Source organism: Rissa tridactyla, chromosome 6, assembly GCF_028500815.1.
Source record: "Rissa tridactyla isolate bRisTri1 chromosome 6, bRisTri1.patW.cur.20221130, whole genome shotgun sequence".
NCBI lineage: Eukaryota > Metazoa > Chordata > Aves > Charadriiformes > Laridae > Rissa > Rissa tridactyla.
In genome coordinates this window covers 60,989,140-61,016,387 of record NC_071471.1, presented here as the reverse complement: position 1 = coordinate 61,016,387, position 27,248 = coordinate 60,989,140, and the positions used below count along the sequence as shown (strand labels likewise).

Genomic DNA, 27,248 nt, shown 5'->3' with positions numbered 1-27,248 from the left:
ACTGTATGTGTAGATCATTTATTTATAACTATATAGTTATTTAATATGGAACATAGATCATCATATAATTTTGTGTTTTAGGCAATTTATTTGTATGTGGTATATAGGTGTGCTATGCAGGAAAATATTACATGCCATTAACAAACAGTATTTAACTACTTGCATGATAGGCACATGAGGAATGCTTGGCTGAGGCAAATGCTAAAATATATTTGGGAATCTGTTTTCTTCCAATCTCCTTAGTTTAAAGAAACCTCAAAAATGCCTCCCTCTTCCCAGTTAAACCTGTTATGAATCCCTATCAGCATCTTGCACAGATTTCTCTTTTCCTTTGCGCAGATACCGGAAAGTAGTTTCTAATAACTGCACGGATGGTGTGAGAGAACGGTACACAGCAAAACCACAGCAATGTCCTGGCAAAGCCCCCCAGGGCCTTCGGATAATCACATCTGATGGCAAACTGACAGCCGAACAAGGACACAATGTCACTTTCCTCGTGCAACTGGAAGAGGTAGGGGCTATTTTCATGTTGCATCCCAGGCCCCGTGGTGTATTTGAGTATGATTCACGCCAGACAAAAGTTTGCAAAGTGGTGAGGAGGTGAACCAAGAGAGCATGGGATAAAGTCAATCAGCTCCAGAAGGTAGCTGGGATGGAGTTTGCTCTAAAATATAATGGGTGATGTATGGAGATGATGAGTCTGGAAGAGTATTGTGGTGCATGGGGTAATAGCTGGGAGAAGTTTGATAAAATCTGGGAATGGGTTTGGTTTGGGAATTTCACAGTAGAACTGGAGAGTGCAGGTTTGAATTCTGGTCCCACCCTTACCTGTGCTTTTTACTTCTCGCTGTATTTGAAACTGAGTTTACATTTTTACTTGCCACTCACTTTAAACAAATGTGGCCAAAAGTAGATGTGCATATCTGTCTCCATTGCACAACTTGGTACATATTGTTTCGGCATTTGTGGGTGAAATCTCAAGATGTCATCAGCATTAAGTCTGAAACTGACTGCAATCGCGAAGCTGATTCAGACTCTGATCAGAACCCGTGTTTTTGTTACATCTGTAACAATGTATTTTACTGTTCTGCTCCCTCCATTTCTGAATCTTTAGAAAATATCCTTAAAATCTTTTTGCCTGTGTTTTTTTTCTCTTGGCACTTTATCTATTTTTAATTGTAGTCTCCCAAATAATAAAATTCACAAAGTAACTATTTTCTCTTTTTCCCTAATCGAATTTGATTTCTTTACACTTTTACAGTTTTTCCTGTGTGGCTGGCCAATAAATCCTAAAACAGCTATGCTTTACGCTAGGGCACAATGTACCTTCCTTTACAACTTAGAGCATTCATGGAAATTCCTTCTGATCCTCTCCATAGTAAATGTCATCTGTAGTGAGGAAAGAGAAATGAGGATGACCTCTGGAGCTGAGTTTTGTAGAGGGCGTGTTGGGGTTTTTACATCTCTATTATTGATGTTTTCCCCAGCAAAGAGGTCTCCTGATTTGTAAAGGCAATAACATACAATAAATCATAGCTAACCTGAAATAGTTGTTTGAACATTTTCTCCAAAATGCGGTTACTTTATTTCAGTAGTGACAGTCACACAACATTGCTACTGTAGATGCTGTCATAGCAATATAAACATATAATTTCATTTGGGTAAATTATTTACTTCTGTGTTTAAAGATGAAGAATAAAAGGTCCATAACAAGGTCAACAGTCTTTAGGATTTAAAAAAAAAAATTAAAAAAAAAAATAATCAAGAAAGGTGTTCTCATATAACCCCAAAAGTGTTCATTGCGTCTAGGAGAAGGAGATGGGTAATCTGGAAAGTCGGTCACAAAACTATCAAATTGTGCCAATAGTCAGAGGGAGAGACAACCCCCCACGGTGTGGGAAACTCAAGACTCAAGTCCTGCTTTTCCTTCTGTGAGCATTTCAGCTCACATACCCTGCAAGTGCCCTGACCACTCTGTCATACAGGGATCTGCTGTGAATTGTTTTGTCTTTTCTATTGATTCTGATCCTTTTTTGATAACTTTCCTTCAGTATTCACCAGTCTGGAAGCAACACCTTCTCCACTAGGTGTCTTTCTCATGCCTGTGTATCAGGGAGTACATAAAGTATGTTTTGATGAGTGAGTCACTTTCTGAGGAGGTCTAAAGGGGAGGCTTCTTTCAGTATATCTGATAAGGAAGAGGTTAGGAATTGCTCTGAGGGCTGAAACAGTATTAATCAACGTCCAGCACTTCTGATTACACTCCCTGCTAGATGAATCTTGACCTCCTGCTCCTAGATTTGTCAATATAAAGAGTTTACAGAGCAACCAACAAAACTTTTGGGTGAATTTGACACAATCTGACCATGAGTTTGGGCTGATATTGCAGGAAAAGAAATATTCAACAAAGAAGAAAATTTACCCCTCTATATGCAAGCTATAGGAGAAAAAACTGTGGTAATGGCAGCATAACTTTATATACATGAAAGCATTTACCGAATTAACTGTTTCAGTAACAAAAATCACACCACTCACTAGAAAAGTTAAACAAACCAGCAAAAGGACAGCCACCCTTTTATAGAATAGATATTGATTTCACAGAATCACAGAATAATTGAGGTTGGAAGGGATGTCTGGAGATTGCTTAGTCCAACCCAACTTCTCAAAGGGAAGTTTCTTCCCCTTGCAAACAAGGCAGAGGTATCACAGAACAAGAACTTCCCATTTTCTGTTTAGTTCTGCCCTGCACGGGTATACACCCTAGTACAACCCAGGATAGGCACGTGAGCATCCACAAAATCTGTGCTACTCAATTTTTGCTGAAGAGAAGGCATCAGGCAAGTTTAAAACGGCTGGATACGTCTGTGTATGCATGCACGGTTTTTCCCAATGGCATATGAAGAGAATGTGTCCTATTCAACTCTTGCCCTCTGAAATGGAGGCCAGTATTTTTCAGTGCATAACCCTGGTGGGGACTCCTCCTTTAGCTTATGTCACACTTAGTATCTTTTAGGATGTAAAAAAAACCAGCAGCCTTTGCTTATATTGTAGTCCCCTTGCATCTTAACATCTCCTGTATCCCTCTGAGACGGTTTGTTTGAAGCCTTCATATTTGCAGAGCTGTTCCATATACCGCAGCTTCCCAGCTCTCTTTTTTGATGCCTATATTCCGCTTGACCTGTAGGAAAAGAAAATGGTAAGACGCTGGTGAGCCAAGGCAGGAGAGTTTATTTGACATTTGTACTCCTTTCTAGGGCTTTCTGCTCCATCTAAGGACCCACCTGGGTCAGAAAAGAAGAACAAACTGCAGAGGCAGGCTCACGGGAGGCACTGAAAAGTCACTGCATCTCTGTAGTGGAGGGGTTTGCTAAGAGGGGAAGAAGGAGGTAAATGGTGGCAGTAAAAAATTGTTTTCACTCAGTTACGGGATTCAGGGGCAGGATCCACGGCACAGGGGTTTCTTGTAGAGTCTGCTTGTGCCTGTTGTGGTGATGCTGAGGGCTGGGACAGTGTCATTCTGACAATGACACAATGTCAGTAAAAGATGCCTGAAGAGAAAAACAAGGACAAGACATTCAGAAGTGTTCTGCTATTGAAGAAGACACAAAAGGAAAATAATCACTGAAGCCTGGGCAGGTGAAGAAGGGGCAGGCACCAAAATCAGCATAGAGCATTGCTGATTTCCGAGAGCTGGGATTCTCTAACACTGACTCACAGGAAATTTTCCTGTGAAGCATTTATATCTGGCAGCGTATAAAGCAAAACCAACCAATAACTCATATTTAAATGATCTGAGTGTAAGAATGCGTTCCAAAGTGGTCTAACTTTCCTGTCACCTTTAAGGATTTCTGAATGACTCCTTAAAAACTGTTTGCAAAACCACCTTGCACTTCATCTCTTTGCTTCCATTATTGGAAAGGTTTGTCCAGGTTAGTTCTCCTATTAATCTGGGTATAATCATCCTGATACTCTTACTGGGTGACAACAGACAGGAAGCATTGATATTTCCTTTTAGAATTAGCATGTGTCCCATGTACAAAGCATTATGGAAGTGGTTAATAAGCAGACCACCATACTTACGCTGGTAATTTTGCTCTTAATTTTCCACCGAGCTAAGCAGAATAACAACAGCATCTCTGTCACTAAATAGCAGCACAGGAGAGAACTAGTTATGCTTAAAAGCAAATTTTTCCAGTGCCTCAAAGTGCTGACAGTTTAAAGGTTAATGCTTTGTCCTGGCCTGGGCTATACGCACAGACCCATGGCTGGTACCTCTCACACTGCAGCATTCAACAACAAATTTGTTTCTCAACCTAAGCAAACCGAATCCGTACTTTATTTTTGCACAGCAACAAAAGAAACCTAAACCAAAAAATTACAAAGCCTTTTTTCCTACTGAAGCTCTTCAGCCCAATGTCCCTGACGTATTTTGCTGCTCTGTTGTAGAAAATAGAGGGATTTTATTAAGTGGGTGTTGTTTCTCTGTGTCTTCCTCATCATATGGCTGTGCAGATCTCTTGCTTGTCACAGTCCCTGTTGTTATTTGTGTGTTTGAGTTATCTCTATGAACATCAGACACTTGCGCGTGCTGTATCGCTTCAGCAGAGACAATGAAAGCTGCAGCCTCCAGAGCAACGCTATTCAACACCATGGCTTTCAAACTTGTTTCGTCTGATTGCTCATACATCTTTGCTGAGGAAATGGACGGTAAAGACATTCAGGGCAGAAAGGTTCAGGGCTTTGGCTGTTTCATTACAGATAATTCACAGAGAAACTGCCACCTCTAATTTATTTTTTATCTTGATAAAATGACAGCCAAAAGTCTTTGACTTTCCAGGTCCTCCTCAATTCTCACTTGACAAAGTCACTCTACTGGGAGTAGATTTTGGCTTACTTTTGACTACTTTCTGCTGCTACATGATGTTTGGATTAGACTAATACGTGGGGAAAGCTCATTTGTTCCTACAGTTCAGGCCATGGGCTAGAATTCAGGCAATCCGAACTCATTTCTGAAGTGCACTCTGAGCTCTTTCTGCGTGACCTTGAGTAAGAAACTTAACCCTTCTGCTTTTTTATTCCCTCATTTGAAAATAGAGCTTTGCTTTCTCCCTCATGCCATCCATACCTTTCGTATAGGTGCTAAATGCTCATAAGCCCAGAGAACTCTCTCTTACCATGTGAATATACAAACGGAGCCCTGAATTTCCTAAAGACCACTGTGGGTTTCCTGTAATGACAGTGTTAATAAATGGCGGTACAAGTCACATTGTGTACCTTGTGTACAAGGTACATTCAGTGAGCCTGGGGATCCTGCTATTAGCGTTTCCCACCTTGGCACAGTCGTTCGGTACAATTCAGCATTCAACTCAGCTGAAGTCTCTGGAGATGAGCTTAGCATTAGGATTGTTTTGATTGTTGATGTACCCAAATTAAAGATGCAAAGCTAGTAGTACTTAAAAGCATAGTCTGTATTTTTTTGTGGTATCCTACTGTGTTCCCTTTTTTGATATCACAAGTTAGTTACTAACGATTACAGAAATACGAAACTTTCATCCTAACTTCCGATGCACATGCTGAATCATGGCTGTTTATCTTACTAACACCACCGCATTTCGGTTAATAACACACAGACGAAAGATCAGTACATCCCCTCCCCGATACCACTGTCATCTGAATTATAATTGCATTTTCTGTGTTACTGATGGTGACAAGCTGCTCGGGAGAAATCAGAGCCTTTCATGCATTTTTAAATTCACTGGTGAAATTCCATGTAAATGTATGAGAGTTGGCCTCGCCTTCATGACGACACGCCGCACTACAGTCCTCTAATGCACCTCCAGTCACACAAGTTGAATTATTCTGCATAATCCTGAGTGGCTGTACTTACTGATTCCTGTGGAGCACAGATCTACTCCTGTAGAAAAAGCCCATAGCTGAGTCTAGCTGGCACAACCGGCAGTCAGAATGAATGATTTGATTAGTAAAATTAACTGGTTTGGTATAGAAAAAGAAGCACATGTGAAAAGTATCAAGCTATTCGCTCTGACAAAAGACACATTTCAGTTTCTGATTTAAAAAAGTTAAGAGCATCTCTCTGAAAGCAGGAATTTACAGAGGAAAGCATGGTTTTCAGTACTTGATCAAGTTGGACTTGAATATCTGTTTAAAATTAAGCATATGCTTTAAACAGACCTAGACTAAAGTTATTTCATGTGTAGATATTCAGTTGCAATGGAAATATCTGTGATGGGTGTTTTCTGATAGTGACAGGAAAATGCCAAAGAAGGAAAAGGGTTAATCTAAAGAAAGCAGAAAACATTAATCCATGAAAGCAGTCCCACAACAGCAGTGTCTGTCTCTTGCAAAGGATAATGAAACCCACTATCAACACCTGTAAGGAAGACGCACAAGATGGTGCATAATTGAAGACCTAAAAATTAAATCTGAAACATGGGAACCAAAATTAAAAACCTTGAACTGTGTTTTATTGTTTTAATACTCCCATTTAGATACAAATACTGGAACTCAATAAGGAAAATTCACTATTACGACCTTCTGGGCAGGATTCAGATGGCGTGTTTGAGAGAGAATCCTGTTAGGTGGGTCTCACATCTCACATGCACCAAAATACTGAGACCTGCATAAAAGTAATCAAAATGTTAAGATATTGTTGCAAACTGTATGGGCTGTTTCTTGATATACCCTGAGGCTGGAAGCTTCACAGAGATTTTTGGAAGCATCCAGGTCTTGTATACGCTTTAGACTTTTACTCTTTGGCAAGATACAGAAAAAATGTACATTTGGCTTGGGGGGGTGGGGAGGGATAGAAAGGAGGGAAATCTTTTGTTTATGCTTGGAAATCCTCTGGACATTTAATGAGAAAATCCCTCAGAAAACAATAAATTTCTGATTTACATATTAGTATTAAAGTTTGTATAGGTAAAGGGCATAAAACAGGGCCTTGGGAAATTTGTTTTTAATTCCCAGGGCTTCTTTTCAGGCTAAAAAGAATACTCATGTGCTTAAAGTTCAGCATATGCTTAAGCCTTTGGCTGGACTAAAGCCTTTATCAAGATTGCAGTGTGCTTCAGGTTCTATCCAAACTTGTGCATGTTGCATATACCTGGTACAAGGTAAAAAACATCCATCAAAAGCACTTGTATTTTCTCATCTGTTGTAATTGGTTGCTGGCTAGCTTAGTGCGATTAAAATACAGGAGCTGAATGCAGAGATGTCACCACCAGCAGCCAACTTGGCAAATTTTTCCCTTGATGCCTAAGAGCACTGGCATTAAAGACCTCTTACAATGAAGGCCAGAGAGGCTGCCCCAAGATAGCTCAGTGCTGATTGCATCCAAGTGCTTCGCTGTGGCTGCAGAAGTAAGGCAGGGAGTTTTGTGTCTGCCTTAATCGAGCTAAAAGCTTCAGAAAACCCCGACCATGTAGTATTGGACTTGTCAAAATGACAAGGCGAAGCTGGAAAAAGCATCAGGAGAGATTTTTGCCAGATGTATGTATATGCATCAAAGTGTTGCAAAACAAAACTTCTCTTGGTAAAACAGCCACTTGCAAATGGCTCTGGAGAGCTGCCCGAGACGCAGACAGCTGGGGTGGATGTACATCAGGTGTGGGCCGTAGGGGAAGTGGTTTGATTTTGGCTCACCTGCTTTCTCTTCCTGTCTTATTCTGCCCATGCTCTTACCTGGCATAGATAAAACATTAGCACAAGTCAAAACACAGTCTCTTTGTTTTCCTGACTTTTTCCTCTCCCTTCCTAAGCTAGAATTGTAAATGTCAGCTTTTCAAAGTGTGACATTTTCAGAGAAGTGTTATAGCCTGGATCTTACTGAATGGAAAATGTATTTCCAGTTCAAACGGTTTTAAAACAAAGCAGGAAAGGCCAATACAAACGAAAAAGACTAGGGGAACAGCAGCTGAAGCGCTTCTCCAATTAGATTTTCAGATGTCTCTGTCAGCATCTTTTCTGCCTAGGGAATTTGGAAGAAAAATTGAAATCTAAATCTTGCATGCCTTAGAAATAGCTCCCTTCCCTGGCAGCACCTGTAGACACCATGGGTTTCATGGCTATGGAGAAAATGAAGACAAGAGAAAAAACACTCATTAGAGCACAAATTTTGACACTTGCAGAAGCAGGGCTGTTCTAAAATGCTGTCACCCTTTTCATCTTCCTCTGTTACCTCAAATACGCAGAGGAATATACTTAAATGGCATGACCTCAAGTATACTCAGAGATGATAAAGCCAGCAGGGTCACTATGGTGATGCATTTTTAACCACGTGAACAGCTTTTGTCCCAGCAGTATGGCTTTACTGAAAAATATTAAAAAACATAATCTCTTTTTTAGTAACAAAAGATGACTAAAACCCTAGTGATGATGGACCTGGGGAAATAGGGTAAGCATCTAAGGATACTTCAGAGATCTCTGTCTTTGGTCCAAGTCCAGGACCGTACTTGAGAGAGTATATTCCCTCTCTGAAACGGATTCAGAGCTGAAGAGCTCATGTATGCTCTCTTCTGACTGTGGAGGCATGTCCCGCTTGATGCCTTCTGTTGGCTTGGTCAAACAGTCAGGAGTGCCCAAGCCGCTGCATCATGTTTGAAACTGCACATCTTTCAAATAACTTAGCTCAAGGAAGATCGTCACCTGTGCTCCTAATGGCCCTTCATAAGAACTGGGATGCTCCCCCTAGTTTGATCCTCTGTGTAACACAGGTAGGAGCCCTTGCCTCGGTGATTTGTCTCTGGAAGAAGAACGTAAGTAGGTGCTTAAACTTCTAGTAAAGCATCCAATGGAGAATTTGCTAAGAGCTTAGTGGTTTGCATTGCTTAAGCACCTTTCTCAGGTTTGACAATATGTCACTGAAAACGCCAGATGTTACCAAGTGAATTACTAAGAAAAACTCAGTTAAGAGGTACCCTCAGCTGGAGCTGGCTTAACACAAAAGATCTCCATTTTTCTTTCTAAAAGGACATTCAGGTTGGCCTGCTCACTAATGTCTCAGCACCTCAGGGTTCCTTTGTCTTTGCTGATGCTCTCAAGAGGAAAACAGGGAGTTGCTGCCTGTACTGTCAAGACACCAGGAGGGAAATGGCATGAGATGTCTGCAGGAATCCCCAGACGTGCCTCTGTCAAGGGATCTTTTTCCCCTGCCACACCTTCAGTCTGGGATCCTCCAGAGCAGAGCAACGCAGTTATTTTTGTCTCATGCATTCCAGGGCAGTGTAACAACTACAACTTCAGCCTAAAAAAAGAGATCATCTGGGAAAATTTCTCTCTTGCCATCCCCAGGTATAGCTCTGCTCCTTCTGGTTCTAGGAAGGCAAGCCTCCACTATTTCTGACTTCACAACAAGTTATAAAAAGACTGAGAGAATATGGGGAATATAAAGCTTGTGTTACAGTTCCCTCCCATGTTCACACACAGACACATTTCCCTCTCCGATGTGGAATCCTGCCCGATGCCAGCCGTTTACACGGGTACACTTCATTACAGTTGGGCATCCAGAGAACTATTTCTCTCTCAAGGGAAAAGAAAAAAACACACGCACACACACAAATCCAAAACAGGAAAAGGAAACCAAACCAAAGTAAATTAAATGTCCTTTCAGCCAATTTTATGAACTGCCCTCAGCTATTAATTTACCGGCACTCTTCCAGACAGTGGCAGCTGCTTCAGCACACCAGCCAGTGGAGTGAGCTGCTCCATGGCAACAGCCAGCAAGCGTGAACATACCCAGCACAAGCATCATTCCGAGCCACCGAGGGGGACTTCCAAAAGGAGCAAGAATTCTTAAAGTTAAGACAAGGTATTGCATCTTACCTGAAAGGGAGAGGATCTATAGCAACCACAGTTGTGGTATAGGTCAGTGTAGGCGGTGTAACTCTTCGGCTGTAAGAAACTGCCCTTACCATAGGCATGTCACTGTCTCAGGATATGAGAAATCTTACAGGTGTTTCTGGAGTGTGAGACGTAGGTTATAGTGGTTTTTTTGTACACAAGCGTGACTCACTTCTCTGTCTTTTAAGCAGGCTTGCAACAAAAAGAAATTGCTTTTCGTCTGTAAAGCAAAATAAGGAAATGACATCACTCCCCTTTTTTGGGTTGTAAAAGCCTTTTAGGGCTGGGTAACTCTGACATTGAGTTTGATGAAGCTGCATACACCAGGCTGGAATTCCACACCAGGAGTGGAAGATTAAAACCTGTTTTAAGATAGTTTCACATTAGCAGATCCCTGTTCTGGTATGGAGAATACAGATCCCTGATAATCTTGGCTTTTGGTTTGCGGTGGGATTTTTTGGTTGTGTTGTTTTTTGTTGGTTCCCCCCCCCGACTATTTATTTATTGTAATTTATTGTAACGTTTCTGAAACATGCTAGATTAGCAGCCCAGGAGACTAATGTCACCAAGTGGCAGTCTGAATTATACCACAACCCCCCTCTGCTGGGATTATCTCTAGGCAGGAGGAGAAGACTTTAATCAGCTCTGTCAATTCATTAGCCCTTCCCTTCTGAGGCAGGCACAAAGGGTCCCACTTAGTGTCAGTAGTGTTCATAGCTGTTCTGAAATAAATACAAATTCAGCTCATTTTAAATCAGGCCACTGAGCAAGTCATAAAATGCTGTAAGATGTCGTTATCATGTGAGGCTGAAGCAGTTCTTTTGACACCCCACCACTTTGATATAGTTGACCCTTCCCCAAGGACTTCTCGGTTTTATCTTTCTGCTTTTTATGGTTTTAAATACGAAAGTTCACAATGTGAGTTGTTCCAAAGACTCCTGAGGCAATCTCAATAGCTACGCGTGTCCTGAGCGCTTGCCGAGATGAGCACCATTCCACACTATAGCCCTGCTCTTCACCCTAAGGAAACCCAGGGGAAGGAGCCACTATATTTTGCAGAAGATCCCCTAGTCCCCTGGCGATTAAGAAAGCAGGGCTACAGCACACGCCTTGGAGGACACCTCCTTCACAGTGCAGTTGAGTCAGCCTCAAGAGGGGGGGTCACTTTCTCTTTGCTGACTACTGAGCAAGTTGATGAAGTGAACACCTTTCCTCTGGTAACGTCAGACCTTGTGATTATCCTCCAGTTGTGGTCTAGGCCACCCCACTAACCCAGTCTTTCTCAAAAAAAGCAGAGTCTATTCTGACCCTTTCTCTTTTCTGTTGCCACAGGGAGACCTCCAGAGATCACTCATTCAGGTGGATTTTGGAGACGGCATTGCTGTGTCGTATGCCAATCTCAGCTCAACAGAAGATGGGATCAAGCACATCTACCAGAACGTGGGCATATTCCGAGTGACCGTGCTGGTGGAAAACAGCCTGGGATCTGACAACGCTGTCCTCTACCTGCATATAATATGTATGTATGGTCATATCCGTTAGCCTCTGTTGTTCTTTAAAAATTACTCATCCTTAGAGACGACATTTGGGGCTTTGCAGCTGGGAGCAGAGTGATAGGATATGATGAGTGTTTGTCTATCCTCCAGCAGAAGACTCCAGACTGAGAGGCGCCACAGGCAATAGTGACATTTGCTTTTTAAAGCATGTTCAGCCTCTTATTTTGGGTAGTCTAATTTGAGACACCACAAAGGAGCGTAAGCGTACAGCCCTTTCTGAAATGCACCTTCATTAGCACGTTTACACTTCCAGAAAAACAGATATCCAGGAACTTCAATCACTTTTAAAAGCCTTGACTTTTACTTTGCATATGTGTTTTGTCCTCTAACAAAATACAACCACATCTGGGGTGGAAACCAGTGCGTTTCAGTCTTTCTGTTGTCATAGGAACCAAAATCTTAGTGTTAAAAGAGTATTACAAGAAAAAATATTATCTTCACATTGCTCTTCCACTGTTCTTTTTAACCTTTTTATACTTCAACTGTCTCTGATTTACAACTGAAATGTTTCTCAAGTCCTTGCATAAAACCAGCAATGTGCTCTTTCATATTTATTCTAGCTCATGGTTATGAACCCAAAGGGCCAATCTATTACTGAAATTTTGCAACATCCCTTATGGATTTTGTTTGAGGCCATTGGTTTTTTTATACAGTGGGGTTTTTTTTGTCAATTATTTATGTTTTCAACCATGTGCCTGTATGCCAGATTTACTGAAAAAAAAGGAAATTCCAGAACTTAAAGTTATACTTACAGAAATACTACTTACCCTCTACCAAATTAACTCCACATATTGTCTAGGTAATTTAGCACATTCTGTGTACTTTAACTTCAGTTTTGGAGTTACGTGCATGAGAGCAGCTGCCTCTTTGGGGAAGAGGGCAGCTCTTTAATGGTGCACCGTCATATCAACAGATGGGAGCAGTGGGAGGTATAGCTGTGGGAGATAGGAGGTTTATGAGGGAGCACTAGAGAAGCAGGAGCAAATATCTCCCTGAATGCCTCCCTTCAGAAAGACCTTTGGTTCATGATTATGATGTACCATTTATGATTCCCTAACCTGATAGATCTCAGTCTGTGCCAAACTTTTATTTTGCATAATCCTTCAGCACACCACATGTTTGAAAAACTCACAATACCTTGCAAAAATAACTGTACTCATAAATAAGCTTATTGTGAAGCTCAGGGTTTTGATTTGAGGGCTTAGCCTGTATCACTTCTGTGCTGAAGCACCGGTGCATCAAGGTAAATTCTCAGCTTTTAGACAGCTACTGATTAATTATTTTTTTTTAGTTAAGTATCACCCTCGGTAGGGTAGAGAAAGGGACCTCTGCTCAGAACAGGCACTTATACACTTGTGTGTAATTTCTTCGGTTCTGGAGTCATATTCTAGTTTGCCTCCCTGTGTGTGCTCAGGTAATTATCATGGGAGTTGCTGCAGGCCCTGAATGCAGAAATCCCCCTCCCACTGCTGCTGGTTTGAAAGTCAGCTCAACAGGAGCCGTGGTCTTTTTTTTTTTTTTTTCTCTTTGTAAAGGTCATTGGAAACAAATGGAGAAGTGTTTTGGTGGTTGATATTTCGCAGGAGGTTCTGACAGCCTTGTGCGAGCAGGTTTTGTAATCACTCGCTGTTTGACAAAAGACAATTCCAGGGGGACCGTTGCACACCCTCAGCCTATCTGCAAAGTAATGAGGCCCACGTGAAGCAGCAACTGCTTTCTCATGCAACAATCACAAAATGGAAGGAGAAGGCAGGCGTCCAGCCTCCACTCTCACTCACAGTGGCTTTCTGGCTTATAGCTGTTTTAATCCATTTTCTCGAGGCTTAAGAACCATTTTGACTGTTTTAGCAGTACAAGAAAGAAACAATATTCAGATGTGTTCATGTGACTTAGCAGCTGATAGTGTATGTTTCCGTGTTGTGTGTAGGTAATGCCAGCATGGGACTTAAATACTGCGTGATCATTGCAACCAGGCCCAGGTTATACATGCCTGACCCCCTGGAGAAGTGATAGGTCTAAGGGATATGTCTCACCTTTCTCTACATGGCAAGAATTAGGGACTTCAAAACAGTTTGCAGACCGAGCGTGGTGCCACTCAGACTAGCAATAGATTTACTGTACAGAGATGTACAGTAAATCCAGTCCCCTCCAGAGCCTAACACCCAGATCCACAAAAGCTTCTAAATCCTATTTAAATGCTTGCATTGCCACTCGGCTCTTTTCAGAGCATTCTGCTTGGGGTGTATGAGCTCGGCCTTTGGGGAGTTTTGTAAAAATATCTGTTGTTACAACAGACCCACACGCTGCATTGCTAAGATCCATGGAAAAGCAACGTGCAGCCTGAACACCCAGAGGGTTTTGGGAAGGGCCACCAACTGGGTGACCCATTGGAAAGTCTCCATCCCATGCCCTCCTCATCTTGCTGCAGCCGTGGGGCCAGCACACAGTAGCAATGTCTTTGCTGCCGTTGGTCCAGGGATCTGGAAATGCAGTTTATTGTGAGGCAGGAGCGTTGCAGGCTGTATGGAAAAGTAACTTGTATGTAAAGGACTTCTCCAGCCAACAGGCTGTCTCTGAGCTGTCCTGACAGGTCAAAAATTTCCACTGAAAAGTCAGTTATGCATTCATCTGAATGCTTCAGAATAACATCACCTGCCTAAATGAACCTTTTGAAAAACTTCTCCCTTTCTCTTCTCTGGGACTCGTACAGGTTTGTTTTTTCCTGAGGCAGGCGGAGGTCTGTGGTCTCCATGGCCCTGTGTGAAGCTCAGACGTGAATTCTCTTGAATTCTTTTCAAACTTAGCCGAGAGAAAGCAGCCTCCTACCAAGCTAAGGGCCTATCCAGAGTGAGCTATCCCCATCTGCTGGCCAGATAATAGTTCAGCATTTCAGCCACTTTGACCCATCAGCTATGTGCACAGAAATACTCAGCCAAAATTGGCTAGCTTGAGCCATTCTTTCATGTTCTTTCCAAGCTGGCATGTGGTGGAGGTCTAAGGAGGTGCTGGGCATTCTCTGCAGTGCAAGATTATTGGAGGTGTGTTCAGAGCTGCTGTTTAGTTATATTGGAGTGTATTAGACTTTACGTGGGTTCCGCTGTCACTGCATCCACTGTTAGGAAATGTATTCCTTTAGAGGCCTGCGCTGACATTGGGCATTTGGCAAATATCCTAAAGGATACCAGAGCTGCAAAATATTTAGCCTGGGAAGCTGCTGTTTTTCAGGTCTCAGGGTCTGTCCAAGAGCAGTCACAGAAATACGTCTGAGCAGGGGAATGCCAGTAAAATCATAAGGGTGAAATCCTGGCTTTTCATGAATTTTCAAGAAGAGCATTGACTGCTGATTATAAAAGGAAAAATGAGCTATGGTCTTATCTATAGCAGGCCTTGGTTAGTCTGATCATGGATAACTCTTCATTGGGCTGCATCAGGTTAAGCAGCAACTGTGTCTACATCCCAGAGAAAGCTGCCTTTCAGTAACGAGTCTGGAACAATGGTCCTTGTTTATGCTGCCATTGTTTACACAGTCTGATTTGGGACAATTTTTCTCTCCACATGTGTGTCTCTGCCTATGTGTGCTTTACAGGGGTACAGAGTGCTTGCTCCAAATGTGTGGTGTTCCTTTAGGTTGAAAAGCAGGGTCTATGTGGTGGTACATGCATGGGATATGTCTTGAAAAATCCTCTCATTAAATATATAAGATTCTCTAGCAATATATCTTTACTCCATATGGACAATGCAATCGATCCTCCCAAGCTGTGGACTCTGGTTGTCATCCCTGAGGAGCTTGCAGATGTAGGATTTGTAGATGGAGCCTTAATTTAAGAAACCCATGTTTGCATGTCACCTGGGGTTTCTTTGTTTTTCTTTCCCTGTCACTCTCAGGACAATTGCTTTGTTTTTTAAATGAACAGTCAGAACACATTTTAAAAAATAATCTATAGGACAAGATGTAACAACAAAGGCCCATCTGTCTCCAGAAGATGGGAAATGTGTAACCCTGGGCATAATGTCACTTGTCGAATGAATTATGTTCTGTTTATACTAAAGAGATAGAAGAGTTTATTGAGGAAAAGGAGGGAGTATAAGGTAACATTAAAATGAAGGCATTCAGAGAATAGCTGCCTTCAGACAGAGTTTCAGCTGATATAAATAGAAACACTACTGCTGAAGTTCACCAAATTATAGCAGTTTGCATCAGCAGAGATGCTTCATGCCCACTGAAGCCATTTGTCCACATTCTTATGCCTTCCTGGTGAAGGCCATATTCACATAACAGGGCTCTGCCCCTGTCGTTTAAATTGTATATAATGTCCCTGAGCATATGACATTCATGCAGTAGAGAGTCCAAGTTTTTCAGCTCCAGGTACGGGGATAGCTCGTGTTCTATGAGGAACGGATTTAAGCTTGCGTCTCTAGAAATGACACCAAGCTGAAGCATTAACTGTCATGCCCTAAAGTGATTTGGAGGACTTCTCCACTAAACCAATGGATATCCCCTCAGTACTCTTCCCTGCCAGACTGACATTTCGGAGGGAGGGAAGACTCACCTGCTGCTTCTGTCTCTGCAGGCCCCTTGGAACATGTTCACTTATCTCTACCATTCGTCACCACAAAGAACAAGGAGGTCAACGCCACGGCAGTACTGTGGCCAAGCCAAGTGGGAACGCTTACTTACATCTGGTGGTTCGGGAACAACACGGAGGTTTGTATTTTCTATGGACTGAGGTCAAAATAATCCTGGAGGAGCTTTCTGATTGAGGAGGGAGGGAGAGAGGGATCTGGGAATGCTTCTAAATAGTCACACACACAAGAAAATTATAAACCAGAGACTGAGACACTAATGGTTCTTTGATGTACCAACACTGAAATGTAAGAACTGCATTGTGTTTGTTGCTGTGACTTAGCTGAAGGGTTTATTGCCATTTCATGCAAATTGCCAGTAGCTTTTTCCCTGCATTTACATCAAAGGTGGACATAGCAAAAATCTGGAAGAGTTTCTAGTGTGTTTTTCCCCACCCTCCCTTCTTCAATAACAACAACTAAAAAACTTGTTGGTTTGGGTTTGTTTTTTTTTCTTTTAGGAAACTTACCTTTCAAGCTGGTTTGAGCAAGTCCTAAAGTTTTTAGGGCTTTACATAGCCCTAGAGTTTAAACCTCATTTCTCTGATGACTAATAAGGGAAGAGACTGCCATTAGTTCTGTGCCTCCCCTTAAATATGCTGAGCCCAACCCTGAGCCCCCACACTCTATGCTAAAGCACAAGTGCAAGAAGACCTTATTATCATGTGCTACCAGTGGATAAAATGGTTCCCAGCACACCTCCCTGCCTCTGGGCTCTGCTCAGATATGAGAACAGCATGCACCACATTCTGCTGCCTCAGTGCTTGCAGTGTTGGTAAATCTGCACCGGCATTGTAACTGTTATTTTATGTACCTTTATGGCTGAAGTACCCAGAGACCCTAATAATTTTCTGGGGGGAAAGATTCTCATGGATTTTGTACAGCCAAGAGGGAGCTTCAGCCGCACATGGTTATCTTTTTTATAATGCAGGTCAGAGAGTTTCACCAGTACTTTCTGCTTTATTTAACATTTTGTGATTAAAGCAGAACTTGACTTCTTGTTGTTGTTTTGCGTTAATAATTTCCCTCAGATGATGGAGAATTCAGTGCTTCTCTTTTTTACCCTCTCCCCCAACTATTTCCCCACAGCTAATTATCCTGAGCATTAAACACATGCACTATGTTTGTAGTGTGAATTTATGTAGCTTCGGTTTCAAGCTGTTGGATCTTGTTATGCCTTTGTATGTAGATTAAAGAACTCTCTGAACGATCAGAAATCTTCTCCCCCTAGAGGTACTTACAGGCTGTGATTGTCACCTTTTAACCTTCCCTCTGATCTGCTAAGCTCATAAGTGATCAGAGTTGGTCTAACTCTGTTCTCATTGAAGTGAGAGTTTTACTACTGACTACAATGGGAACAGAATTTGGCTTCATACTGGGTGCTTTGAAGATCTCACCCAGAGTTCATTAATAAGTGAAAACAGAAGTTAGGGCTGAGACTGCTGAAAGGGGGCACAATTCATTGATAAACTGGTTTGCACAGCAAAGCAAGCTGAGGGGATCTGTGTCCTTTCTAAGCACCATCACTTTCCAAAAATGACAGCTTCCTGTCTAAAGACAACATGCGAGAACAACTGAGAAATCTTAATGTGCTTCCTCGTTCTGTCCCAACCTCCTTGAGTGACCTTAAACAAATCACTGACAGCTAGATCTGGGAAAGGATTGTGGCACCTGAGCAGTGAGTCTGGCTGTCCCTCATGTTAGGATCTGGCCCTCTCTCTGGGGAGTGCAGCAAACATGGACACTTTAACATGGGATCCAGAACATCTAGCATGCTAAGTAGGAAGGAAATACTGGGATCTTAAAACATAGCTTATTTGGAAATTATAGTGCCTTACTTTGAGCTTCAGGTGGACATCCCCATCTGGATACTTGGGCCCTCTTCAGAAAATAGGCTTCCATGTCACAGGACGCCTTCTATGTCTTAAGTTTCCAAGCTGGATCTGTCCCCAAACCATCCCAATACACTAGAGACCCACACTCATTTTTTCTCTTCCTTTCCAGCCAAATTAACTTAATTTCTCCTTTTCTGATACAGCCACTGATCACATTGGAAGGAAGTATCACATTCACATTTTCTGTGGAAGGGATGAATACCATCACCGTTCAGGTCTCAGCAGGAAACACCATTCTTCAGGATACAAAGACTATTGCTGTGTATGGTGAGCTCTTCCTCCTTCATTTCACATAGGATTCTCCATAGTCAAGAACTAGAGTGGCAGGTTAGCTGGCAGCAACATGAGGTCTTTATTCCAGGATGCTTTGAGTGAGGTTATAAGGTTGGTTCCAGTGTTCAGTATCGGTTCAGCATAACATCTCTGAAGGCCACTGCGTGATGTTAGTCCAGACTGAGATGATTGCAGAACATTGTTCTCCTTCCCAGAGCCCTCCGCATCTGCTCTATCACTATTTGGTCTTCCTACACAATCGTCAAAATGTTAGGTCATTTTGCAAGCTGGTTTTCCCCCTTCTTGGCCAGTAGAGGCCTCTTAACTCATGCAAAAGCTACGTAGCATGAAAAGTAAGTCAATGCTGTGTGCTGCAGTTCTGTACAGAAATCTGTACTAATTTTATATTGTACTCAGGCCACAGAAGCAGTTAAGGCACACAAATGTTGTATGGTGTAGATATAGTCTAAGAACCACTGGGAATCCCAGTTTTAACTGTTTATATTAACTAAGCACGTGGTTTTAGTGATCAGTGTGAACATCTCTGTTAAAAGCAACAGAGATAAGTAGTACATTTTCCAAGGCTAGTCCTCTCCCAACCTTTATCCCTGTCTCCTTCCAGTTAAGTGGTTTTTAGCATGTCTATGAGACTACAATCACAGCTTCTTTCACAGGGCTTGTCTGTTTCAGAAGTCAAGATTAAGGTAGCATTTCAATTACATTCCCAACACAGCTCCCTTTGCAGTGCTATTCATCCATTGAAGTAAGGACTGATCACCGTTTTCGGTACCATGACACTCGAGCAGTGAATCTCTCAGATTCTCCAAATCTCTCGGTGAATCTCTCAGACACACTGCTGGATTCTCTGACAGTCTGTGCATCACCTGCGGACTGATTAAGCAAAACATGAGCTGCAGCAAGTTCTCCCCACGCTGGCACTAAGGCGTTTCTCAGTCTTTACTCACCACCATGTCATTGTATCTGCAGAGCAATTCCAGTCCCTGCGGTTGTCGTTCTCTGCAAACCTGGATGACTACAATCCAGATATCCCAGAGTGGAGAAGGGACATCAGTAGAGTAGTCAAGAGAGCTCTGGTGGAGGTAAGCAATATGCATAACCTGTGTCGCAATGGTTCTAATTTCTGCTTTGTGCCTACAATAGGACCAGATCAGCTGTTCTCTCAAGGTGTCTCTCTGTTTCTACCAACTATAAGAGGAGGCTAAACTAGTGTTTGAGGCCTATATAGAATACTATATAGACAGCTGAAATTATCCCATCCTATAACAATCTGATGCTCAGAGTCAGCCTTCAGTTTATTCTTTTTAATGCCAGTGGATTATGTGGAATATTTCTGAGAAAGGGGCATATAGAAAACAAATTACTTATACTTACCTATAGCTGTACAAATACCTTTACTGCTGGATAGCAATTGTTACTTCTTTTACTGCTATTCTTATACAGCAGTGGAAAATAGTGCTATTCTAATGGAATTACAAATATGCTGTAGGAAACTTAGGAGACCAAAAAGAAAACATTTTTACTACCGAGAAGAGCACCACAGTAAGTGCTTTATGTCTTTCACATAGCGTGAGGTTCATGGGTCAGGATTGGATGCCATTTGTCCTATCAACACTATGGTGAAGCTCTGAAGTTCCTTCTTTAAATGTGGAAGAGAATGTCATAAAAATATTCTTGCGTGGCTAAAGATTTGGATTTCAAACTGAGAGGCTATGAAACGTTAGAAGAAACAGCTGGGGTTTCTCACCTCAGAAGAAAAATAGTGAAAGGAACTGTTTGAAATGGGGTTTTTCTTTTTTTTTTTTTTTTTTAATATAGATACTCAGATTTTGAAAGGATACAAGGCTTGTAGATGCTATTAGCAAGCTTATATGTTCATATGTGGCATCATCTGTGCAAAAAGACTGGAAAGACACTGTGCATTAATCAGGTGCACACAAACTTGTCTGGATTGTTTCCGAGATTTTTTCTTCAGTTTCCTCAAGACAGGAGGAGAAGAGGAAAGGCTGAGGGGGGGAGGGGAAGAACATTTTTCTGGAGCATGTTCTTCTGACTTATTTATGTCTGTATCAAGTATTCAAGGATCCATATATCTGCAGGATGAATTTTTAGAATATAAACAACTCAATAAAACAAAATCAAGTCATAAAAAAGGATTATAAAACTACAGTACCAAGGCTACATTCCAAAAGAAGAGCAATGAAAATACAAAGAGTCTTTTTGTTGTTTGAGTTAAAAAAAGTAAAAAATTGATAGCTAATTATCCCTCTTTATATAGCTAAATGATTCACCTTAAACAAGCCTTTGTGAGAAGTTCCTGTAAAAATTGAAGATAAACCCAATAGATTTCTACAGCAATTAAGTAAACTGTATAAAAATGAGTTGAATAACTAAATAATTCAATAGGAAATTATAGCTGCGCTATAGAATTTTTATGAACTTTTATTAAAGTATTACATTCTTATTACAGAGTACCATAGACTTGGATAAAAATTCTGCATAAGAAATTATAGTTCTCTGCTAAAATCTGATCTTCTCCCTAAGTAGGGATAATTTCAGATTATCATGCAATATCCTATTTTGTATTATGATCATAATTATTTGCTCACATCATTGATTTTCTGAGTCCTGTCTCCCACTTTTGATGAAGAAGACAAGAATGAACTGAGTAGATCAGCCAAAACCTTCCAGACAAAAAAAAAACAAAATCATTCCCAGCCTCAGAAAATGTAGACTTTCCATTAACTGGTAATACTGTGTCTTTTTCTTGACATCTTAAAACAACCTATTACGCAAGCACAAATAACGCAAGCCTTGGCCTGCAAAAAAAATACTTGGAAAGAATATATGAGACCTTTATATTGTTATAGGTTTTTTTCTAAATCCACATTAAAAAAAACCCAACAGCAGCAAAACCACGTGCTTCTCCTTGATGTGCAATAGAGGGGAAGGGTTTCAGAGCTCCACAGGGTATTCCCTGGGCTGTCAGCAGTCACGTGCGGGATAGCCACAGAATTAGCTCAGATAATGGTGATATGTAATCAGTTTCCCTGACTCCTTGTCCTCTGTCCATCGTTTCCTTCAATGAGTAGCTGCTCCGTGTCTTTGCTCCTGAACTACTAGGGAGAAGAATTCATGAGTTTTAAGTCCAATTAATGTCTGAGAGGGTTGCAAGTCCTGACTGCAGGAGAATCTCTGTGCTGCGTCCAGCTGCTATGGTCTGCCCTGATATCTGAGGACACTTCTTTTTTTTTCCCCCTTTAAAAGTGATGTACTAAATTCAGCACTTGGAAACTTAAGATTTAAATCAAAACCTTGAGATTTAAATGCATTTCCCAGATAATCCACAACACAAAGAGGAAGATTCAGCAAACTATGTTTCTCCTTTTGGCTCACAAAACTTCCTGACGGCCAAAGTAGCTCCTTTTCCGGAGAAGAACTCTGCAATTTGTGTAACGTCATGGTAACAGCGGCTGAAACCCATGACCAGAGATGACCCTGGTAGTGATGCCTGTGTGGTACTTTTATCTGAATTTTGGCTAATTTGTGTTGTAGGGGGATATAGATTTAAACTGCTTGCTTAAGATTTTCAGACAAGAAGATAAAAAAATAAGAATTTGCAGATTAATACGATCTTTAACACCTAAAGAAAAAAATAAAGAGGTCCTCATTAACTTGTGGAATTGACCCAGGATGTGAACTATAAGAATTTGTTTGGCTTTTGGGATTCAGACTTGATTCATCATCTTCTCTCTCCCTGAGTTTCCACAAGGCTTTTAAGATGTTTTGGCTAATCACACCCCTGGAGTGCAATTCTGCCCACATACCTTGCCCTTTAACATGCAGCTTCTGACCATTGACTAAAGAACGAACCTGAAGGGCTAACGTGGGATAGTCAGATAACTTTAAAATAGCTAAATGTAGACAAAACAAATCATACCATATGCAACTGTTACTTAGGAGCTCCTTTTAGCATGTCTGAGTATCACTGTTGCCTTAGGATCCTTCATGTTTTACTGGAGAACATAGTAAAATAGCGTAGATCAGGAAATGATTAATCCTTGACTTTTTAGCTGCAGTGGATTTTAACAAGATTCTCCCTGTTGTACCAGATATACCCTACATTGTTTGTAAAAGTACTGCGATGCCTTAGAAAAGAAGCTGTCATCATTCAATGCCATCCCCACTTTTTATCTGTCCATTAATTGTCTATATATCAGGCAACAGGTATTTCAAGCAAGCATATTCTGGTCGCAGTGCTCCCTGGTCTGCCCACGTCTGCCGAACTCTTCATTTTACCATATCAAGATGCCACAGGAGAAAATAAAAGAACAGCAGCAGACCTAGAGCAGGTATTGTGCCTATTACTTGACGTGTATGTTTATGCATTTGTGTGTATATATATACATACATATATATATATGGGATTTCCAAGAGAAGGTAGAACAAATAATTGTGGTACAAATGCATCTGATTCACTGGGGTCTAAAGAATGACTGTGGTACGTGCTACATCCTCTTCGGGTTTTTTTTGTTGTTGTTGATTGTTTGGTGTCATTGTTTGGTAGGTTTTTTTCCTCCCAAACACTGGAAACAGGCTTTGGAGCTGCAGAGAGTGAAGACTCTCATTTGGGTTCCCTCAGTAGTGTTAAATTGGCATAAATTTGTATGATGTCCTGTCTCTCCCTTAGAAGTCCTGTTCTATTTCATGGAGGTAGGAAGAAAATAGGAAGAATTTAGGGGATGATTCCTGCCAACAGGAACTGGAGTAGCCTCATAAGGCAAAGTTTATGAGGCTGTCAAGAGTCTGAGAAAGCACTGGAGGATGGGGCTGGATGGTAGACCTGGGCAGATCAATACTTCATTACTTTAAGACACAGGGATGGGGTTGGATTGTCTGCCTGCCCTCTTTGTGGTGCTGGCAGTGGGGTTGATCCCCTCTGGGTTGTTTTCTCTGTGCAAGGCTGAAGCAGGTTATGACAACTGGAGGACTATATCTTCCTGCAAACCCAAAAGGTCCTGCCCACCAGGTGGGCCTAACATGATTAGGACTAAAAGATAAAACACTATGCTGGGCAAAAATCCCAAAATAGCACTCAGCGTATGACCTCAGATTCCAAGGGCAAAGATAACTAGCCCTGAGTGAAGCACCACTGTACCTCTGCCTTTACATACAGCGTGTGCATGGCTCAAGCAGACATAGCCCATGTTGGTATGGGCTATATGAGCATTGGGGTAGAGAGCGTCATCAGCTCACAAATCTCAGCCATGGCGAAATACTCAGCATTACTGGATGCCTGCTACTCCACTGGGTGGCACAAGGGATTTAGCATTTCTCTTTGGATTTGTCCTTCAATTTGGGAATGAGTGAAGTCTTCCCATCAGTGAATGTGTCAACAGTATCTTCCCCTTCTTGTATTCTTGTTTTCTAATAGTCTTTTCATCTGCTGACCTGTTATGAGCTGCTGCAATTGCCTCTTGCAGTGGTCTGAAGCCTTGTTAACTTAGCCATGGGCCTCAAACCACTAGGTCACCCATATTCTTAAACTTTCCCTTGCTCAGCATCCTTAGCCATCATCTTTTTTTGACAAATGACTTTCCTCTGCAATTTTCACCACCCATGTAATAAGCAAAAAAGATGGAGATTTACTGTTCTGCAAAACCTTTCCTCCCTTTTCTCCTTCAGCCCACTTCTCTTTTCCTCCATCGCAAATTGGCAAGGAAGCCAGTCCATAAACTTTCAGATTTACATCCGACCCAGCTTCCCTCCAGCCTTCAGCAGTTTATTGTATTTTGCCAGTTACTCCCTCTCTTTGTCCCTTTCTTTTTTCCCCTTGTAAAAACAAGTCTCTGTGGCTGTAGAGAAAGGAAGCCCTGACAGTGCTCTCATGACCGTTTCTATGGACAAGAAGAAATGTCATTTTCAGTGGGACTCCAGCAACTTCTCTGGCATCCTGCAGGGTCCAAACGGTAACCTTTGAAGAGAGAGAAACTTTTTGCCATTTGCAGCCAGCTTTTTCTTGTGGAGAAGTATCTCCCCAGCTCCCATCAGGATGATCAGAATGTTTTTCTTACTAGTCTGCGGTTACTGCATTCCCCTTCCTAGTTACTCCAGTAGAAAATGGCATTGTTTTCAGTGGGAACGGCCTAAGGAGGCCCCCAAAAGGTATCCCTGATATATATATATAAAGGTATATTCTGATACTGTTCCTGTTTTGTCATCCATTTAGCCTGCATTCCTTCACTATCCCTCTCCCAAAGCATTTCAGAGCCTTTTCAACAGCTTCTCCCTGTGCCTGAAGTCACTGCGATGAGTACTGGAAGCAGATATTTTTGCTGATGACAGCTTAAGTTGCTTTTTAGGTGCTTTATGATGTATAGTGTTCTTTTTTTGTTGGAACAGAAATCTGTTTTGTGTTCATGAGCAAGCAACAAGCTATTCAGAGGCACGTATGTGAGTTTGTGTGTTTCCAGGTGCACACCCAAAGGAGTTATAGTTCTGGACGATTTTTTTCTAATTTCGAAGATAAACTTCAAAGTATACAGGACCAAAATTGAAATAGTTTGCACAAACACTGCAATGGATAGATAAAGTTTCTTAAGGAAGCACTTGATTATATTCTTTCCTTTTTTTTTTTAATGGTGTCATCTCACACATGGAAGCTACTCTCCAAACCTAAGACTTGTGGTAAGCCTGTCCAGAGACACAGTGACAAATAGCTTCTGTCCCTGAAAAACTTGCAGTCATAACAGATCGGAAATAGAAACAGAAATTTCTGTTTCTATTCTGCAAAAGCCCTTGTTTCAGTACCCAAGGGAGGGAAAACCTAACTCATTGTCAAAATCAAAAGTTGGTGAAACTGAGTGAAACACCACAGAAGGGCACGAAACCCACCATGCATATTGTAGACACAGATTTACCAGGAGAATGAAGTGTGCTATAGCCCCCTTCTTCTCTTCCCCACCTATTAGAGCCTCCGACAGTCGGCATGTGTACTTGCGATCATATGACATGGACATCTGAACCCCCCCTATTCACATGCCAGGTACCAGAACAGAGGCGAGGGACGCTCTGTGGTCCTGCTGTTCTGCCCATCCAACCTGGGTTTGAAAGGCAGAAGCCATGTAAATCATGCAAGTGATGCACGCTAACTTTTGTTAGCTAGAACAAGCAGGACTAAGGACAGCTGGTGGAGTGGGAGGAAGGGAAGAGTGATAGAAACCGTAGTTGAAGAGGGAATTCAAGTGACATCTCCCCACATAAAACTCATGAAGTTGCTGCAGGCCATGTCTGTCACAGAGCACCTGTGAGGGTTTTGGGGAACTCGCTTAACCAAGCTGTATTTCATCACTTGAGCTAGGCCATTATTCTGCCATGGGTAACAATGACAGGTATATGTGGTTTCGTGGACTTTCACATTTATCAGTAATCTAATGACCATGGAGGGCTTGCTTTCGTACTCTTTCCCCTTGAGGCAGATTAAGCTGGTCTGGTTTTATCTGGTACACACTCATTTGGCTTTTTAAGCATACCTTTGGGTCTCTCTGTCCAGCCGCTGTGTGATCTCTGGGTACATAATTCCCATTGACTTCAGAGGCAGCTAAATGTCCTCTGTCCCTTGAAAACCTAGGTCTTAGTTTCCCATTTGTCAAAATCTATTATATTAGACTGTGCCACTCATAAAATATGAGTCTAAACACAGTAAGTCATGAATTGTTGGGTACAATAATAGTGAGACTGTGGAAGTTGTCCTAGCCCCAGCATCACACTTGACAAATACACATTTCCATGCAGTTTTCCATTAGGGTGGTGATTATGCTCCTGTTGAGACTGTGGTTAGATGGTAGATGTCATTTTCTCCTTGAGCTAATGTACCACTCTCATTCAAGTGCCCCAAATTATTTTTTTTTTGTGTGTATACACAGTACCAATTATTGTCATATCTATTTGCAGATTACATTTAGAAATGTGAACTCTGCATTCCTGATATTTCCCATGGGAGGCTAAAGTACCTTTTAAAAAGTTTAACTGCTGTTGTCAGCTATAAAAAAAGGCCATGTGTGAGAGTGGAGAAGTTTTCTCAATGTGCAGCATAGGACAATTCCACCTAATACATAAATACAGAATTTTTGAGGACCTCAGATTACTTAATCCACTCCAGTTTCTGAAGTCAGTGTAAACTTTTTCTCCACAGCTTCATAAGAATCAAAAGGCCTTTTCATCCTGCAGAATCCCAAAACATTTTGCATATTCAAAAGTTCTTGCATTTATGACCAGAATATTGTGACTTTGCTTTTTTTTTTTTTTTTGAATTATATCACTTCGTTCCCCTGCTTCATTTCACAGCAACTGAGCACAGACTACCAACCTGCTTAAAAATGTAGAAATAATTGTCGGTTGGAAAATTCTGCTGTTTGATTTGCGTGTTGTTACTGCAACACCACTGAAATATCCCAAATCTTGCAAAGCCAGTCACCTAGAATTGCCATTGGCCCCTTGGGCAGGCAGGCAGTTGTTACACCATCTTTGCGGACGGGCTTGGTGAATGTGATGATTACGGAATTCAGATCCGCTGCTTCAAAAGCAACGTATTCTTTCTCTTCGGTGAAAGGCAGAGACCTAATTAGTAGAATTTCAAGTAATTTTTGAGTAATATTTAGCACTAGTCCAATTCAAAATGAATGCGTGGTAGGAAGATATGCTACTTGCAATTCAGTAGAGGGCAGTGATACAAATACACAGGTACGATTACTCCATTTATTTCAGTGTATGGTTTTGCGCTATAGGAAGATTCTGAAGGGTTACCTTTTTATTTATGCATTTCATAAATAATCTTTTCTCCATATTGTTTGCTAGTGGAGGCTTTTTGTCAAGCATAGGAGATGTGTCTCCTGTTAGTCAAATGAGGTGTAAGGAGAAGATACACGAGAATTCTAAAGTGATGTTTTCATATCAAGTAAAGGTTTGAGTGTGTTCATGCATTTCCCCTTAGTTCTTGTGTGCGTGCTTTTACCTGGCCTATTCA

General features: G+C 41.5%; 1 protein-coding gene across 1 annotated transcript in view; it reads left to right on the top strand.

Annotated features, from left to right (window-relative positions):
- Window positions 1–27,248, top strand: part of LOC128911172 (VPS10 domain-containing receptor SorCS1-like) — a 303,650-nt gene that overhangs the window by 262,730 nt on the left and 13,672 nt on the right. Inside the window, exons 18-23 of the mRNA XM_054205538.1 lie at window positions 340–511; window positions 11,191–11,377; window positions 15,986–16,119; window positions 18,076–18,199; window positions 19,193–19,305; window positions 22,444–22,575. Of these exons, the coding sequence (XP_054061513.1) occupies window positions 340–511; window positions 11,191–11,377; window positions 15,986–16,119; window positions 18,076–18,199; window positions 19,193–19,305; window positions 22,444–22,575 (862 nt within the window). The remainder of the gene's footprint in view (window positions 1–339; window positions 512–11,190; window positions 11,378–15,985; window positions 16,120–18,075; window positions 18,200–19,192; window positions 19,306–22,443; window positions 22,576–27,248) is intronic.